Below are 16,639 nucleotides of genomic sequence, written 5' to 3' on the forward strand. Positions count from 1 at the left end.
TTAAGGTCATTGTTTATACTCCACTCATACACCATATCTAAATCTCTTTGAAGTTTCCTAATGTCTCCATCATTATTAATTTGTTTATAAATCTTTATGTCATCAGCATACATGAGACATTTAGAATATTCAATTTGTAATGGTAGGTCATTTATAAACAATACAAAAAGTAGTGGACCAAGATTCGATCCTTGTGGTACACCTGACTTCACAATATATTCAAACGACTTCGATTGTCTATAGGTTACATATTGTTTTCGACCATTAAGATATGAGGCCATGAGAGCCAGAAAATCACTAGTCAACCCGAAACTTGAAAGTTTGCGTAATAAAATATTGTGATTAATTGAATCAAAAGCCTTAGCAAAATCAAGATAGATCGTATGTATAGGTAATCGATTTTGAAATGCTGCATGAACATCTTGAACAAAATTAATTAAATTTGTTGTTGTTGACCTTCCAGGAATGAAACCATGTTGATTTTCATTTATGTAACATTTACTGTGATTCCAGATTCTTGTGTACAATACTTGCTCTAATATTTTGGCGGGCGCACAGAGAATTACTACAGGTCTATAATTTTCTATTTTACAGTTGTCTCCTGACTTAAAAATTGGGCAAACTCGAGTTGTTTTCCAGATATTCGGAAAAGTTTGATATTTTAGAACTAAATTGTATATAAAACAGAGTGGCTTCTTTAGTATCTCTGCACATGCCTTTAATAAATAGGGTGGAATTTTATCAGGACCACTAGCTCTCTTAGGTTTCAATTTCTTTACAGCATCAAAATATTCTTTATCAGTAATTATATGATTTGATATAGAATATGATACATTCATTTTAACATCATCATGAATATCATATGAGCTTATACCTTTCGCATATACAGATTTGAAAAAAGACGCAAAACTATTTGCTACACTTTGACTTGTTTCCAATTTTCTATTTTCAAAAACCATAGTCTGTTTAGTACAGTTATATCTCCCTCTTTTATTTTGTATAAAGTTCCAGAAAGATCTTGTATTATTTTTAATATGTTCTTCGGTTTCTTTAACATACCTAGAATAAGCCCTTCGTACCATTGTTTTAACTATTTTTCTTGTTTCTTTATATAACATGTTATTTTCTTCAATGCATTTCATGGATTTCCCAGTGTCTTTCATACATTTCCTATAATACTCTTTTAATTTTAATGTTTCTATAATCTCTTTTGTAAACCAACAGGGATATTTATTATTCCTGTAAAATTTTCTTTTTGGTATAGTTGAGTCAAATACAAAATTTATTCTATCATAAAATAAATTAATAGCTGTTTCCACATCCTTTAATTTATATAGAGAATTCCAATCTGTATCGCGCAGCATTTCATACAATTTTGGAAAATTAGCCTTACAAAAATTATAATCCAATACCACTTCATTTTTTGTATTATTTCCTCTTTTTCTTAGATTTAATTTCATAATTAGAGCTGGATGGTGTAGATCTTCTTTTACAAGGGGTAGATCCTCTTTACTTACTACCATAGTACTATCATCATTAGTTAGTACTAAATCTAATGTTCTATTGTTAACATTTCGAACATCATTAATAGAGTGTAAGGAGTACAAATTCAAAAAATTTTCTAATGCTCTATAACAAGGCCCCCCTTTTTGAAGTTCGTATGAAGAATCAATTATTAATGGGAGATTGAAATCCCCAGCAATTATTACATTACTACCTTGCAATTCTTCGTTATTTTCAAAGAAATCGTAAAATGCTGTGTATTGATCAATACCACTGTTTGGTGTGAAATATACGGTAACTATATAATAAACTACATTTTTTAGATTTACTTTGACACATAAAGAATCAAAATTATCGTGCAGAATAATATTCTTAGACATAATATTTTGCTTAATTGCTATAAGTACTCCACCACCTCTATTCCTATCTAACCTATCATGACGATAAATTCTATAATTATCAGTAAATAACTCATTGCTATATACACCTTTATGTAGCCAAGTTTCAGTAATAATAATTATATCATATTCATTTGCAATGTTATTTACATAGAATTGTTGTATCTTTGTGTTGAGCCCCCTTACATTTTGATAGTAAATTGTGACATTCTCAGAATTCGCCATTACATTAACTTCTCCACGTCTTCAATTGTTTTCAGTAATATTATATTTTGATCATCTTGATTTTTCTTTAGTTTGATATTCCCTGCATAATCAACCCATAAATAAGCATAGTTCTTAGCATTTCTAATTTGTCTGGCCTGACTGAATATACGCTTTCTGTAGGGAGTTAAAGATTGATTAATATACACCATGTCATTACTTGAGTAACCCAAGTGAGAAGTATTTAAATTTATTTTTACTTTTCTCTTCTGAATAAACATATCTTTGTCAATACGACGAACAAATTTGACAACTATCCCACTTGACTTTTGATGTGGGAATTTTTTTAGCCTGTGACAAACATCTATCATGTCCTTTGTAATATTTAGATCTAAGGCTGTCCCTACATTTGCTACAACGTCAAAGGTATTTTCATTTGGTTGTTCAAGAACACCTTGAATTTCTAGGGTATTTCGCCTTCCATACTGGTCCAGTTCATCCAGATCCATCTTGGTTTCTTGAAGTTGTTTCCTTAATGTGATATTTTCTTGTGTTAATTGTTCAATTTTAGAAACACACATATTAAGTTTCTCATCTTGTTTCTTCATTAATTCTAAGTTCTCGTCTAATTTCTGATGAACATTATCTAACGATTTACCAAGTTCGCGTTCGGTATCAATATTTGTTTTCTTCAAGTTCATAACTTCTTCCTTCAAATCTCGGATCAGTTTGTAAATATCGTCGAGAGTTGGCAAGTCTGTCTGCACAGTTTCTAGGTGTATATGTGTATGTAATATGTTTTAATCAAGTAGTGTTTTATTTCTGACAGTACGCAAAGCCTACTACCAGTACCTTTTCTCATGGATCGGCTAAAAATCAATAATAGTTTGTGTTAAATAACGAAATATAAATAATCAAGTACAAACGTAAAATTATCAAGATGAATTAAACTTTGAAGATTATCATTTTTATCGTCAAATTTTTCGGAAGTATCAGCACCTTTCTACCAAACAAAACAAAGAAACACTACTTGCAAGTATGATTAAACACACCAGCTTGATCCATTTGTACTAAAAGTCACAGAGAAAGGTGATATATGAACTTACCTGAGAGGAAATGTTCACTCCACAGTCTGTAATGTTTGCTTTGTTCATTAATGTTGACACAATTTATTCTCGCCAATCATCTGATCAACAATTACCGAGTTCCGTGACGTGAAGCGCACCTTCTGTTCTTTCTCGGGAAATTGGAGAATAAACGTTAGTTTCTGTTAAACAACCGAATATTGCATAATGTACCATCGTAAACAATGGCCAAATCTCCCGGCCGCTCGCTTCAATTCCGTATGCTTACAAGAACCGGCCTCAATCATGGCTGCTCGATCCCACAATGCAACAGTTTGTGACGTAGGTGAAACACGCCTATAACGTGGTCTAGCGCGTATTTGCAAAGTCTTTTGTAACGATATAAACTTTCAAGACAAACTAAACCTTTCCTCCCAAAGACCTTGTTAATTTTTTTGTCGTGTAGGCCGGCCAGCCTCACGATGATGACGCAAGCGCGCTCAGTACGCGACCGACCTTGACAGCAGAAGCACCTTGTTGTTCTTCATTCAATGTCCGAAGCCTATGAAGTGTAGTTAGAAGCTTGCGTCTGAGAGGAAAGTTTTTAATCATGTGTGTAGATGACATGTAAGTGTACAAGGATAGAAACGACATTACGTTTTATCTAAAACTATGTGAATCTGAAACAAAGTGAAGCTTTAAATCGTGTGCCATGCTACTGGATACTTGCACAACACGCGAATTCATAGTTTGCACAAGTTTCAGTATATTTTGCACCTGATCTTGACATCTGATGAATGAAAGTGTGTGAATGAAAAAAAGTGCACGAGAGTCGACGATTGGGTGCGCTGTGAAGTAGAAGATGACGTCACACGTTGTGTACACGTTAGTTCGTTCACTAGTTTCGGAATGCTATTAGTGTCATGAACTATTAACTCGAAATTGCCAACCAGATGCGTTTTATCGTCTGACTTGGCAACGTTTTTCAGTGAAGTGATAAGCATTAGTTTTGGCAGGAAGTCGCAGTGGTTGTGTCAGACTGGGTTTTTCTCAAACTGTCTTTTTTTCCTTGTTTCGTGCCTGGCAAGGGGAAGAACTGGAAAACTGGTCGAAGGTCTTATTTCCTGTTTGTTGCTCCGAATACACAGCCAAGCCCTATTTTGTCAATCGTGAGGTAAGTAACAGTTTATTTTTATTTGCGATTTTTATAGTGATACAAAGAAACTTAACTTTAGCATGAGTTGAAAGGAATTTATATGTAAAATCCGGTCAGTGGCAGAGTCTGAAGATAGATGAGGGGTTTCGTCAGGCAACTCACCTGCAGGAGCGGCACCGGAAAATTCTGAGGGTGTGGGCAGGAAATATGTATTAATAAATTAGGAAGAGGAGGTATGAATGTAGGTATTATATACAGTTTCTTCCTGCAATGAGGAAAAGTTAGTTAAGATTTTCAGCACATTGAAGCGTCAACTAAGATTTACTGCACGTTTTATTGGGCGAATGAAGCGGATTAATTTAGACAATCTACATAGGACATCGAAACCTATCGAACACATTTCTGTGCTGAATGTGGGTAATTTCCAGGGGTGTTTTTTCTGAAGACACATCGCGATGCGACGCCAGGAGTCCCGGGTTCGAATCCCGCTCGGGCTTGGTTGTTTGTGAATGTCCATTCATCATTTCATCACTCATCCCCATCTTCGCAAATTAGCCAAGAGGCACAAAACGCGAAGTAAAATAAAATCAATCTGAAGTCACTTGAAATACGTCAACCTCTCTCTGAAACACCACACTGCGTTCTTGCAGGCAAACGAGACTTTGGCGCTTGAACCCATAGTTAGGAAAATATTATGTGTGGTTTATGTACTGTGCTGTCCATGTGTCTGGTAATTGTCCATTCATGCACGGTTCATCCCCATCGTCGCGATTAGCCAACAGTGCAGACTTAAGTTAAATAATATATTTCTATTTCACATATTAATAAAATATGCAATAAAATAAATACACACAATAACCTCGTCATGCGTCTTTTACAACTGCTTTCTTTTTTCAAATGTTGTTTCTCTTTTACTTATGTTTCCATGCTCGTTTAGTGTTGCTATTAACAAATAAGCTATTCTTATGTGTAAATATTACATTTAAAACAATCTATAGAAATTAAATGCAATGTAGTGCTATAGAAAATGAAAAAAAATATTCATATGACAACCATAAAGTGGAACTTTACTTTTCATTAGAAATTGCCATCACAGAAATAGCAAGTCGGCCTACTTTCTTCAAGCCATCTTTTTCTTTTCGAGCTCGACTTGTCTTACGCAAGACGAATGTAGTAATTTGGAAACAAAAGTGTAGTGTTACTAATGGCATTTGCAGAAAATTTTCTAAGAAAGGCTTAGAACTGGGACATTGACTTCCGTGAGGCTTATTTACGGATGATCACGACTCTTGGTTTACATAAAGGATATATTAAATTTAATTATTTGCAAATGCTACATGGAGCATTTTCTAGACTACTAGGTCATTTACAGTAATAATATTGTGGTATAAACAACATTTTATTACTCTTGTTATAAAATTATTCGTCTGAATAAGAATTTCTCTAATTTTACAAATGTGTGTGTGTGTGTATTTTTGCTATTTTTACGTCACTTTTCATCCACTTGTTCGGCTAGTCTCGACGATGAGCGAAATTGAAGAAGGGATACTCGCAAAAAAGCATCCATACCGGGACTCGAACCAGGGATCTTCGGAGACACTTAACTCACACGGCTGCGTGTATGCAGAGGTTTATACAGAATTTTCCTTCGCAGAGGATGTAAGAGTAAGCTTAGCCCAAAGATTACCAGAAATTGGGTCTTTGTGAAGAATTTTATGATGTATTGGGAAAATTTTTGGCGAGTGTGGTGGGAAGAAAGGTTTCGATACTCCGACAGGTCAGTTTCTTATGGTGACACATAAAGATATTGATTTTAAAAAGTTAATCACAAAATCTTCTGAAAAGAAAAATATTCAAACATTATTGTACGTACGTACATTATTGTATTGTGGAGATCACTGCAAATGAAGCTTTTTGCTTTTGCTGTAATTGTGATTTCGTTTCCGGAGGGGGGTGGGAGGTTTTTTTACGTATGAAAATTTGTATACAGTGTATGTTACAGTTAGTAAATTACTATTGCCTTCAGTACTAAGTACATCGAACATTAAATCTTATGATAACATTTAGACGTAATTTAGAAACGGTATATTTACATTTTAAGGAAACCCAAGGCCATACACAAAAAGAGCTATTGAAGTTGTAACACCGAGAAAACTTGGCCAAATATCTATTGTGCGTTCAACTCAATGACGGCGTGCGGCGAGAAATGTGATCTACGTACCTCCAACGAATAATTTATTGATTTGCTTTATTTCACTTCGCTTTTTGTAGCACCTTTGGCTAATTTGCGAAAATGGGGATGAGTGATGACATGATGAAATTGATGAATGGACACTCACAAACATCCATGCCCAAGCCAGGATTCGAACCCGGGACCCCTGGCATCGTAGCGCGATGTGCCAACCACTCCGTGACGGGGGCCGGCCCTCAAACGAATAAAGCTGACGAAATCAGCGCTTCTTGCCATGGCGGCAGGCTTTCGTAGTTTATAAAAATGGCATTAACATGGACGTCCGGAAGGGTGCCAAGGGGGACCACGCCCTCCAGGAAACGAAAGTCAACCAAAAAGTTCATATTTCACACATATACTTTCATTTCATTCATCGTAATATGTGTTAATTATTGGAAGTCGTTCCCAGGTACAGGATGACTTCAAACTGAAGTAATGATTTTTGAGGAGACAATACTAGCAAGGGGGAATGTGCCTCGTGTGCTCCCCCCGGAAAAAAATCCTGCGGACGTCCTTGGACAGAAATGGAAATAGAGGACAAAATGGCAGGTTTGATTTGTTATTTAGCGTCGCTTTTCTGACATTTGTGGCTAATCGCGACGATGAAGATGAGGGATGCTCACAAAGAACAGACATGCCCAGGTCGGTATTCGAGCCCGGGATCCCTGGCGTCTCAGCGCGTTGTGCTAACCACTCCGCCACGGGGGTCGGCAAGATGGAAGGATGGATAAGTAACTGATCAAGTAAGGAAGAGACAAGACAAGAGACATGTTGGTGACAGCATCACTTGCACTTTCAGCATTTGAAATTTCTTCCCTCCCGCCCATAATGGTCTTAGGGAAAGCTATTAAATTAAGTAAAACAGCCAAAAATCTGGGCGTAATGTTTAATCAGCATCTCTCATGGTCAGATCACGTAAATTTAACTAGTAAAAGAGCCTTCGCTGCATTACACGCTCTTGTTCGGCTTAAACATTTTCTACCCGTTAGCATTAAAATCAAACTGGTGCAAGCACTTGTTTTTCCACACTTCGATTACTGCGATTCTGTCTATTCCGAATTACCAGATAATCTCGCTCAACGTCTTCAACGAGTACAAAACACCTGCGTCCGCTTTATTTTCGATCTGAAATATAGGGACCATTTATCCGTTTTCTTTACAAAGCTAAATTGGCTCAAATTAATTGATCGGCGAAAGGTACACAACCTCACCCTTCTCTATAGGGCAATCAGTTCAAAGGAACCGGCTTATCTCTCGAGCAGATTCTCAATGCTTTCCGAATCACACAGCCTTGACACCAGATCGCGAGGGAGAACTCAACTACTCATCCCCCTTCATAACTCAAATTTTTATTCAAAATCTTTCACCGTTTCTACTTCTCGTCTTTGGAACTCACTGCCCCTCGAAATCCGAAACTCATCTGCAGTATATGTCTTTAAGACGCAATTAAAACATTTTTTATTGGGCACAAATAGTTAGCACATTATATTTTAGTGATAAGTTGCATACAGTTAAGCGCAGAACAACACTGAAAATCCTTATTCACCTTAATATTTCAAATCCCTGACTACTGTCATGAATATCTGATTGTGTGTGTGTGTGTATGTGTGTGTTTTGTTGTATGTTCGTGTGTATAGGTTAGGATTTTATTCCCATATGTATTTTTTTTCTTATCATTTTTTTCTGTAATTTTTTCTTTGTAATTTTATATTTCTCTTTTTATATTTTAAAATTTACCTTTCTATGTAATGGTTTAAATGTTGTTGTAAACATGGTTAAGTGGTAGAAAAGGCTACAAAGCCTTAACTTCGCCATGATAAACAAGACGCAATAAATAAATAAATAAATAAAATGGAGAATGCGGACCCTTACCGCTGCGCTTTCGTGGCACATTGCTTCTCGACATTATGGCGCCACCATCTGCTCTATGCTGCATGCGTTTTGTTATTCATTGTTGGGCGCTCCAGGGTTCAAGAACACAAACATGCTCTCCCTACAGGTTCTTAATCACTCACTTTTCCGTCACAGGAATCGTCGAACAATAGTGGAGGATGTCAAAGCGGGAAAGACCCTTTAATAGGGTCTTATTTAATGACGAATTAAATTTTTTGCCTCTGGGGGTCGCCATTAATTGTTCGTTTCACGTGTGAACAAGAATAGTATTTGTATTTTTGATATTCAACGTCGCTTTTCTGCAAATTTTGATCAAATGAAATCAGTGGCGGCGATCGGGAGTGGGGGCGCTTTTGCCCCTGCTAAACCTGATCTACCAAGGGAAAGTAAACTGTCCTTGACCTCCCCAGTTTTAAAACCGAATCGCCGCCACTGAATGAAATTTATGAATGGGCACTTACAAAGAACAATGTTTAGCCGGGATTCGAACCCGGTTATGTGTGCGCGCCTCAGGCGCCGACTTAGGGCGGGGAAAGGGGGGGGGGCGAACGAAAGTCAATATTTCCAGGTGGTTGCCAGCTCGGGCTGCAACCACTCGCGGTCCGGTATAATTGACGCCAGGACACAATGAGAAACACTAGGAAAATGTACTTTAATATAAAAAACATCCAAATTAATTATTCAGAAAACTTTTCATGTACAGGTAGGTCACAACGAGTTTCAGTTTTTAGCCATTGTACTTGTTAGGATATACAATCTACATATAACTCATATAAACTATATATGTGTGTGTGTGTGTCGATATACAAATCTCTGATCCGATATCCGAAACTCTTCGCAACTATAGTGCGCGTCAAATCTCCTGCATATGGCGATAGCCAATAGCAGCGCACTGCAGCGGTGCCATGTCGAAATCTCACACGGAAAAGAGACAGCGTGGTTGAGCGAAACGCCTTGTCACGGAGAGCACGGAACATTAGATAATATAACATATAATAAACTTAATGGGAGAAAAGAACATACCTGATTATGCCAGAGGGACTGCATAATTGTTTCAATATTCTCAAGGTGGAAGTTGTACAGCCTTTGTAAGATATTTTGTCCCGTAAAGAGTACGTTATCTTTTTGGCAGTAGAAAATTCGCCACAATCGTAAATTTCAAAGACGGTTCTACGAACTACGTCTTTTTCAAAGTCATCTAAGTTTGTCGTTCTTTTTTGGTACGTTAATGTGCTTTCTAGGTGATTGAAACATTGGAGCAGGCCCCGATCCTCATTGTTTTGCCCCCGAACATATCCGAGAAACGGTAGCTTGATTCACACCACACGCTTGAGCTGTTAGAGCCTGGCACTTCTTAAAGTCAATTTTACTGCTCTCTTCTTCACTCGAACATTTTTTTTTTTTTAAATGTACACCTAAAAAATCACCTGTCGTGCCTGGCTTCGTACAACACTGCATTGTTCTCTCTTCTCTCGCTATCACTACCACTTGGTTTACTCAACGACATGCTGCACACACACACACACACACACACACACACACACACACACACACACACACACACACACACACACACACACACACACACACACACACACACACACACACACACACACACACACACACACACACACACACACACACACACACACACACACACACACACACACACACACACACACACACTAAAGACGTGGGAAAAACGAACAGTGACGGTATCCTCTTCGTCAATTTCTCCTTCTACCATCACTGGGAACGAACCTGCCCTGTTCCCTTCGCTAATCGGAAAGTTTCGGAATGCAACAGGAACGAAGGGAGAACAAAAACGATACAATGCAAATACGTTTATAATAACATTGCTTCTACAGAGGGAACGGTATAAGCTACAATCACGCTTGTTTTTCGTACATACTCGCAAATTCATTATCTTTCCATCTGTTGAACTACTGACACTTGAAATAATATATTTATATCCGAGCGCCAGGTACACGATTCAGTAGCGAGGTGAAACAGGTTCTGAACTAGGCAACGCCGCACGTCTGTGATTCGCTGGTGCTGTTCAACCGTTCAAGGCCATATGCCATATGCAAGAGATTTGACGCGCACTCTAACAAAAAATGGCCGGAAAGCAGGGGCGGCGCCAAAGGGTGCGAAGGGGTGCTTCCACATTCCTTAATTTTCTTCCGCACCTACTTCATCACCCCTTTTTCAACCGAAAACGTGATCACCGAATGTTAGGTATTGAAGTGGGACCACTGTTCTTGCCTCCTTATATTTTGATAATTAAGAATGTACACTTTCAGTTCCACGGGAAATTATATCAACATAATTATTAACCCCCCCCCATGTATGTTTCATTTTTCTTTATTATCAACATCGCACCCCCTAAGTTTCATTCCACACCCCATCAGCACACCTGGATGATTAATCCTAGGCCGCCGCTGCAGCAAAGCGAAGTAAAATAATAAAATTCAAAATTTGAACTATTGGTATTCGCCCATCACTAATACAAATAAGTGGCGATAGCCTGTCTGCCTTTGAGGTCCAAAATGAGGCGACTTCTGAGACCAGCCGTGAGAGAAATCCGCCACTGGGCTGTACTGGCCGAGATGTGGCTGCAAGAATCTTCGTTGGAATCCCCGCGGTTCCAAAGACGCCGAATATAGCCTACGTGCCGAAAACGTCCACGCGGAAGCGTGGATCGCATTCTGAAGACATCAACAAGGAAAGTTGCGAAGGAAGGAAGACATCCCCGGCCGGAAGTCCAAGGGGAGAGACAGATTACGCCAGGATGTGTTTTGTTTTCCTAATTGAATAACTTCCCTCCCCACCATAACGCATTAAAGTTTGCCGAATTTCGTATTAAGTCCACTTTATGCATAGATAGGCTAATCGGAATTACACCTGCACAAGGACGTATTTAGGGGGTCCGGACTCCCAGAAAGGCTTACTTAGTACTAAAATTAAATAATGAGAATAATGAAATAACTAAAATCAAATAATAAAAATTACTTGTTGTTTAATCGCGAGTTATTTATCTGCGCTGAACTTATTGGATGGTAATGATTATATTGGGATCATACGACTTTGGAATGACAGTACCAAAGATTTATGCAAGATTTATTATTACTTATAAAACATTATGTATAAAATATTACCGAGGACTTTACTTTTCGTCAACTCGACATAAGATCATTTTTGATATTCAATAATATTCAATTCTTTATCTATTTGACATTAATTTCCTTGCCAGGGCTTTTCTATTTTTTTTTTTACAAATTTTGTCGACCTTACGTAAGCTAGATAATGAATACGTGCTGTTATATCACTATCCTTGTACCGTCTTTTTACCTATTCATGTAATAAAAATATATTAATTAATTTGAATATTTTAATTAATTATACAGGGTGTTTCTAAAGGTCGTTTACAACGCTTGGGAGGTGATTCCTCACACGAAAACAAGCAAAAAGTCTAAGTTCCATTTTTACGACTGAGGCTTCGTTTCCGAGATAGGAGCCTCGCAAAAGGTGACAAAGTGATCGTCACACCTAACTGGGACGAATACTATAACAGATAGAGAGGCGGTTCCAAGGGAATCATAAAGGAATCGTATGTGCTCAGTCCGGAAGTCACTATGAAAAGTTCACTGCACGCATGCGCAATGGAGTCCTCAAAGGAATTGGGGATTTCCAGCAAGAACAATACATGGAAAGGGTATGTAACGCAGCAAGAAGGACCGTGACAATGAGAAATGCGTTAAAGACAACACATCCCGACCTCAAACATCAAAACATGAGCACCGAACACAAAATCCGAAAAGTTGAGCACGGTTGCATACCCCAGTTACACGCGAGGAATGAACGAATCATGTCATGTGGCATACGAGAGACAGGAGGAGGGAAAGAAAAACACAATATCAGATGATTGCGACAACGTGTATTTTTACACGCGACAACTACGTAATATCCCCCCCCCCCACACAAACACAACAAACAACAAATGCTACAATGTCTTATGCACAGACAGTCCGTGTCACTGTACACCAACTGAAGATGTCATTTTCACCACACAAAGGGGGTGGGGAGCAATACCAAAAGTGTTCGCACGCGATCATTGTGACGTAAAAGAGACCAGTTTTGGAAGCGCTGCACAGGCAAGTCTGGCTCTCGTAGTCTACGTTTGACCTTCATGACTGCTGTTCCCGCGAGAGGAGCTCGAAGGGTTGGTTCTCTCCGGCAGTCGTTCCAGTCGTGTTGCAGGTGCTGGGATATGATCAGCAGTTCGCTCTAGGTTGTCATACGCATTGAAGAGTACTAGTATGTTGTATTGAAAGAAGTTGACGTGGTGGAGTGGACAAGTCAAGTATCGCAACAATTGGTCTGTGGTGTTCGTACGGTGATACGGCCAATTTGTGCAGTGTGCCAGTGTTAAACAAAAACAATACTTTGCAGTTCCAGCTCCCTATTACACAGATGGCTGCGTATACGACCCAGCAGCTAGCAGACATGCATCTCATGTATGGGGAGGCACGTGGTAATAGCCGCGAGGCAAGGCGTCTTTATGGAGAACGCTTTCCACATAGACCTTTACCGTCTCACACCTTCTTTCAGGTAGTGGACAATCGACTGCGTGAAACAGGGTCAGTGTTACCACCGCGGCAAGAAGTTGGAAGACCCCGAAGTGTACGCACACATCAGTTTGCAGAAGATGTGTTAACAGCGGTCGCAGAACATCCTGGAACTAGTACGCGCGTGCTCGCTCGGGCACGAAACACGTCTCATGTGAATGTTTGGCGAGTGTTGTCAGAGGAAGGAATGCACCCTTTTCAACTGCAGAAAGTACAAGAACTGTTACCTCGTGACTTTCGCCCTCGTATGGAGTTTTGCCAATGGTTGTTGCATCATCTGGACACAAACCCTCACTTCGGGGCAAACGTATTGTGGACAGATGAAGCCATTTTCACCAGGATGGATGTCTTCAATAGTAGAAACAGTCATGTATGGGACTTTGACAACCCACATGCACTTTTTGTGGCCCATCACCAGCACAGGTTTTCAGTGAATGTGTTGTGCGGGATAGTACATGATCATTTAATTGGACCATACATTCTCCCTGTTCGCCTGAATGGTCGCACGTATCATGCATTTCTTAGTGACGTTCTGCCTGAACTGTTGGAGACCGTACCTTTGGCACTGCGGCAAGAAATGTGGTACCAACACGATGGTGCACCAGCTCATATCGATTGTAATGTACGACATTTCCTGCATGACGTGTTTCGCAATAGGTTCATTGGTAGGGATGAGCCTGTGCCTTGGCCACCGAGGTCGCCAGATCTCAACCCTCTCGATTTTTTCTTCTGGGGAGAAATGAAAACCCTCGTATACGACACACCTGTCACATCAGCTGAGGACCTCGTTGTCGCATCAACGTCGCCGCCGCGACGGTAGCAGATACATCTGGCTTGTTTGCTCGTACTCGACAATCCTTGAAATGTCGCTGTCATCTCTGCGTAGAAGTGAATGGCAGACATTTTGAAAACCGTCTGTGATTATTGCCCTCGGCAAATCTCAGTGAGAACACTCTTGGTATTGCTCCCCACCCCCTTTGTGTGGTGAAAGTGACATCTTCAGTTGGTGTACAGTGACACGGACTGTCTGTGCGTAAGATATTGTAGCATTTGTTGTTTGTTGTGTTTGTGTGTGTGTGTGTGTGTGTGGGGGGGTGATATTACGTAGTTGTCGCGTGTAAAAATACACGTTGTCGCAATCACCTGATAATGTGTTTTTCTTTCCCTCCTCCTGGTGGAGTAATGTGTCTCTCGTATGCCACATGACATGATTCGTTCATTCCTCGCGTGTAACTGGGGTATGCAACCGTGCTCAACTTTTCGGATTTTATGTTCGGTGCTCATGTTTTGATGTTTGAGGTCGGGATGTGTTGTCTTTAACGCATTTCTCATTGTCACGGTCCTTCTTGCTGCGTTACATACCCTTTCCATGTATTGATCTTGCTGGAAATCCCCAATTCCTTTGAGGACTCCATTGCGCATGCGTGCAGTGAACTTTTCATAGTGACTTCCGGACTGAGCACATACGATTCCTTTATGATTCCCTTGGAACCGCCTCTCTATCTGTTATAGTATTCGTCCAAGTCAGGTGTGACGTTCACTTTGTCACCTTTTGCGAGGCTCCTATCTCGGAAACGAAGCCTCAGTCGTAAAAATGGAACTTAGACTTTTTGCTTGTTTTCGTGTGAGGAATCACCTCCCAAGCGTTGTAAACGACCTTTAGAAACACCCTGTATATAGCCTTCATGGCATGGTGCTAAGCACAGGGGAGCCCTTTACCTTTTTTATATATAATTATTATAATTTAAACGTTATTTTTATTTTGAAACACTTGATTCGGACCCCCCCCAAATATATTTCTAGATACGTGTCTGCACCTGCAGTATAAATTGGATCTGAATCACAATGTGCTTCCGTCGGGAATCGAACTCGGGACTCCTTGATGAGAAGGCGACATCGTTATCGTTACGCCATCAGGTTCTTTTGTTTGTGGTCGCTCTATAATTCCTTTACGAACTGGTTAAGAATGCAAATACACATATATTACAAAATACAGCAGTTGAAATTGTTTTCTGATGTTTTAGTTTTTGCTTTCTACTATTAATATAAAACAATTAGATTTCTCACTTTTATTTGTCTTGTATTCTTATTTGGTTAAGGTATATTGTGCAGATACTATTATTGGTGTACCCCAGGATTTTGCAGCCTGACTGTAGCACATATTCCTCATATTCTGATTTATCCTTCTTCAAATAAGATTTCATTTGAATTGAAACTTACAAAGTTGACAATATAAATACCGGTACCAGTGGCAGTGATTATGGAATTTTACACCCCCCCCCTTAACTTTTTGCCACTTTTGCCCCCGCACTATGCTAAACCTTATCTACAAAGGGAAGTAAACTGGCTTGCCCCCCTGTTTTGGCTCTTTGCTTCCCCCATTTTTGGAAACCAATAGCTGCCACTGACCGGTAATGCTGCTTGCCATAAATGGTCCAAGAAAGTAACTAACCCACATTTCCCCCATGTTCCATGTTGTTAGGCAACACTAAAGTCTGTATGACAACTTCAATATAGATATTAAAATGATGGAAAGAGGGAAATTTGATGGAAATATGTGGGTTTCAATCTAATGTGCTTGAATTTTCAATCATGCATCGTTGAAGCTGTACACTGGTACGAGCCTCAACGGGAAAAGAAAATGCCTTGTTCCGAAGTAACCAAAAATGGTTGGCCAAACATAAGAACATACCATTGGGCATCAGTAATTTTGACCCTGGTTCCCCAATGTGTAGTGTTTACATTGAGCAAACATACTGAAAACTAACGTATAGATAGGTTTGTGTTCTGATATATATAATGTATTGTGAGTGCAAATATAAACTCTAGTACAAATTATTTGTGTAAAATGAAAATAAATTACACAGCACTTTCTCATTCATAATTTCCACATGCTTTGTACGTTATGCTATCACAAAACGTTTCTGTATTGTACTAGTTAAATTAAGTATTGATGGCAATAAAAGGATATTGTCTGCCTAGTACACTTCTTTTGTTGTTGCTTCACAGACCCTGGAAGAGATGGCATGGAGTTTCATATTAAATTCATAGCAATTTCATAGGAAATAACTAATTTTTTTCCAGAGTTACTATTTTTCTGCTCTTTTTCAGCATCTCAAATGATTCTGACATATGAATATTCTCCAGTTAAAATCAAGTTCTAAACATGGGAACAGGAGTGAAAGCATTCATTATCTACTTGAATTTCTTCTGTCAAGCTGTCTTCATATGCCATGCGAAAATACCAGTAAGTATTAACAGTGTGCTTGTTCAATAGATGTATGTGCTCAAAAGCATTCACCTCAGCTGTAGTACAAAGACACACCCAATATTGGAGGCAGGGGAGGGGATAGTAAAAAAATATTATGATATCAAGTAATATTACCATAAATGAATACATTAAAGTAACATGTAACATAACATATCACTACGACTTCCATTTCACCACATTGCATTTGTTTGTTCTAATGCAAGATAACATTGAAATTATTTTTGATGTATTCCCTCTTTTATGTTGCCTCAATTGAGAAATAGGGTGGCATATATGAAACCTTCTATAGCCG

The 16,639-nt window shown here is 39.0% G+C and overlaps 2 protein-coding genes across 2 annotated transcripts in view; one reads left to right on the forward strand and one right to left on the reverse strand.

Moving 5' to 3' along the window:
- Window positions 1–16,639, reverse strand: part of LOC145989684 (uncharacterized) — a 173,595-nt gene that overhangs the window by 30,599 nt on the left and 126,357 nt on the right. The gene's annotated exons all lie outside the window — the stretch shown is intronic.
- The window catches only part of LOC145989683 (uncharacterized), a 44,864-nt gene continuing 31,926 nt past the window's right edge, over window positions 3,702–16,639 (forward strand). The window contains exons 1-2 of the mRNA XM_083124904.1: window positions 3,702–4,343; window positions 16,188–16,323. Coding sequence (XP_082981030.1) covers window positions 16,243–16,323 — 81 coding nt within the window. The 5' untranslated portion in view covers window positions 3,702–4,343; window positions 16,188–16,242. The remainder of the gene's footprint in view (window positions 4,344–16,187; window positions 16,324–16,639) is intronic.

The sequence above is a fragment of the Lepisma saccharinum genome, chromosome 7 (assembly GCF_977018435.1).
Source record: "Lepisma saccharinum chromosome 7, izLepSacc3.1, whole genome shotgun sequence".
In the NCBI taxonomy this organism is placed as follows: domain Eukaryota; kingdom Metazoa; phylum Arthropoda; class Insecta; order Zygentoma; family Lepismatidae; genus Lepisma; species Lepisma saccharinum.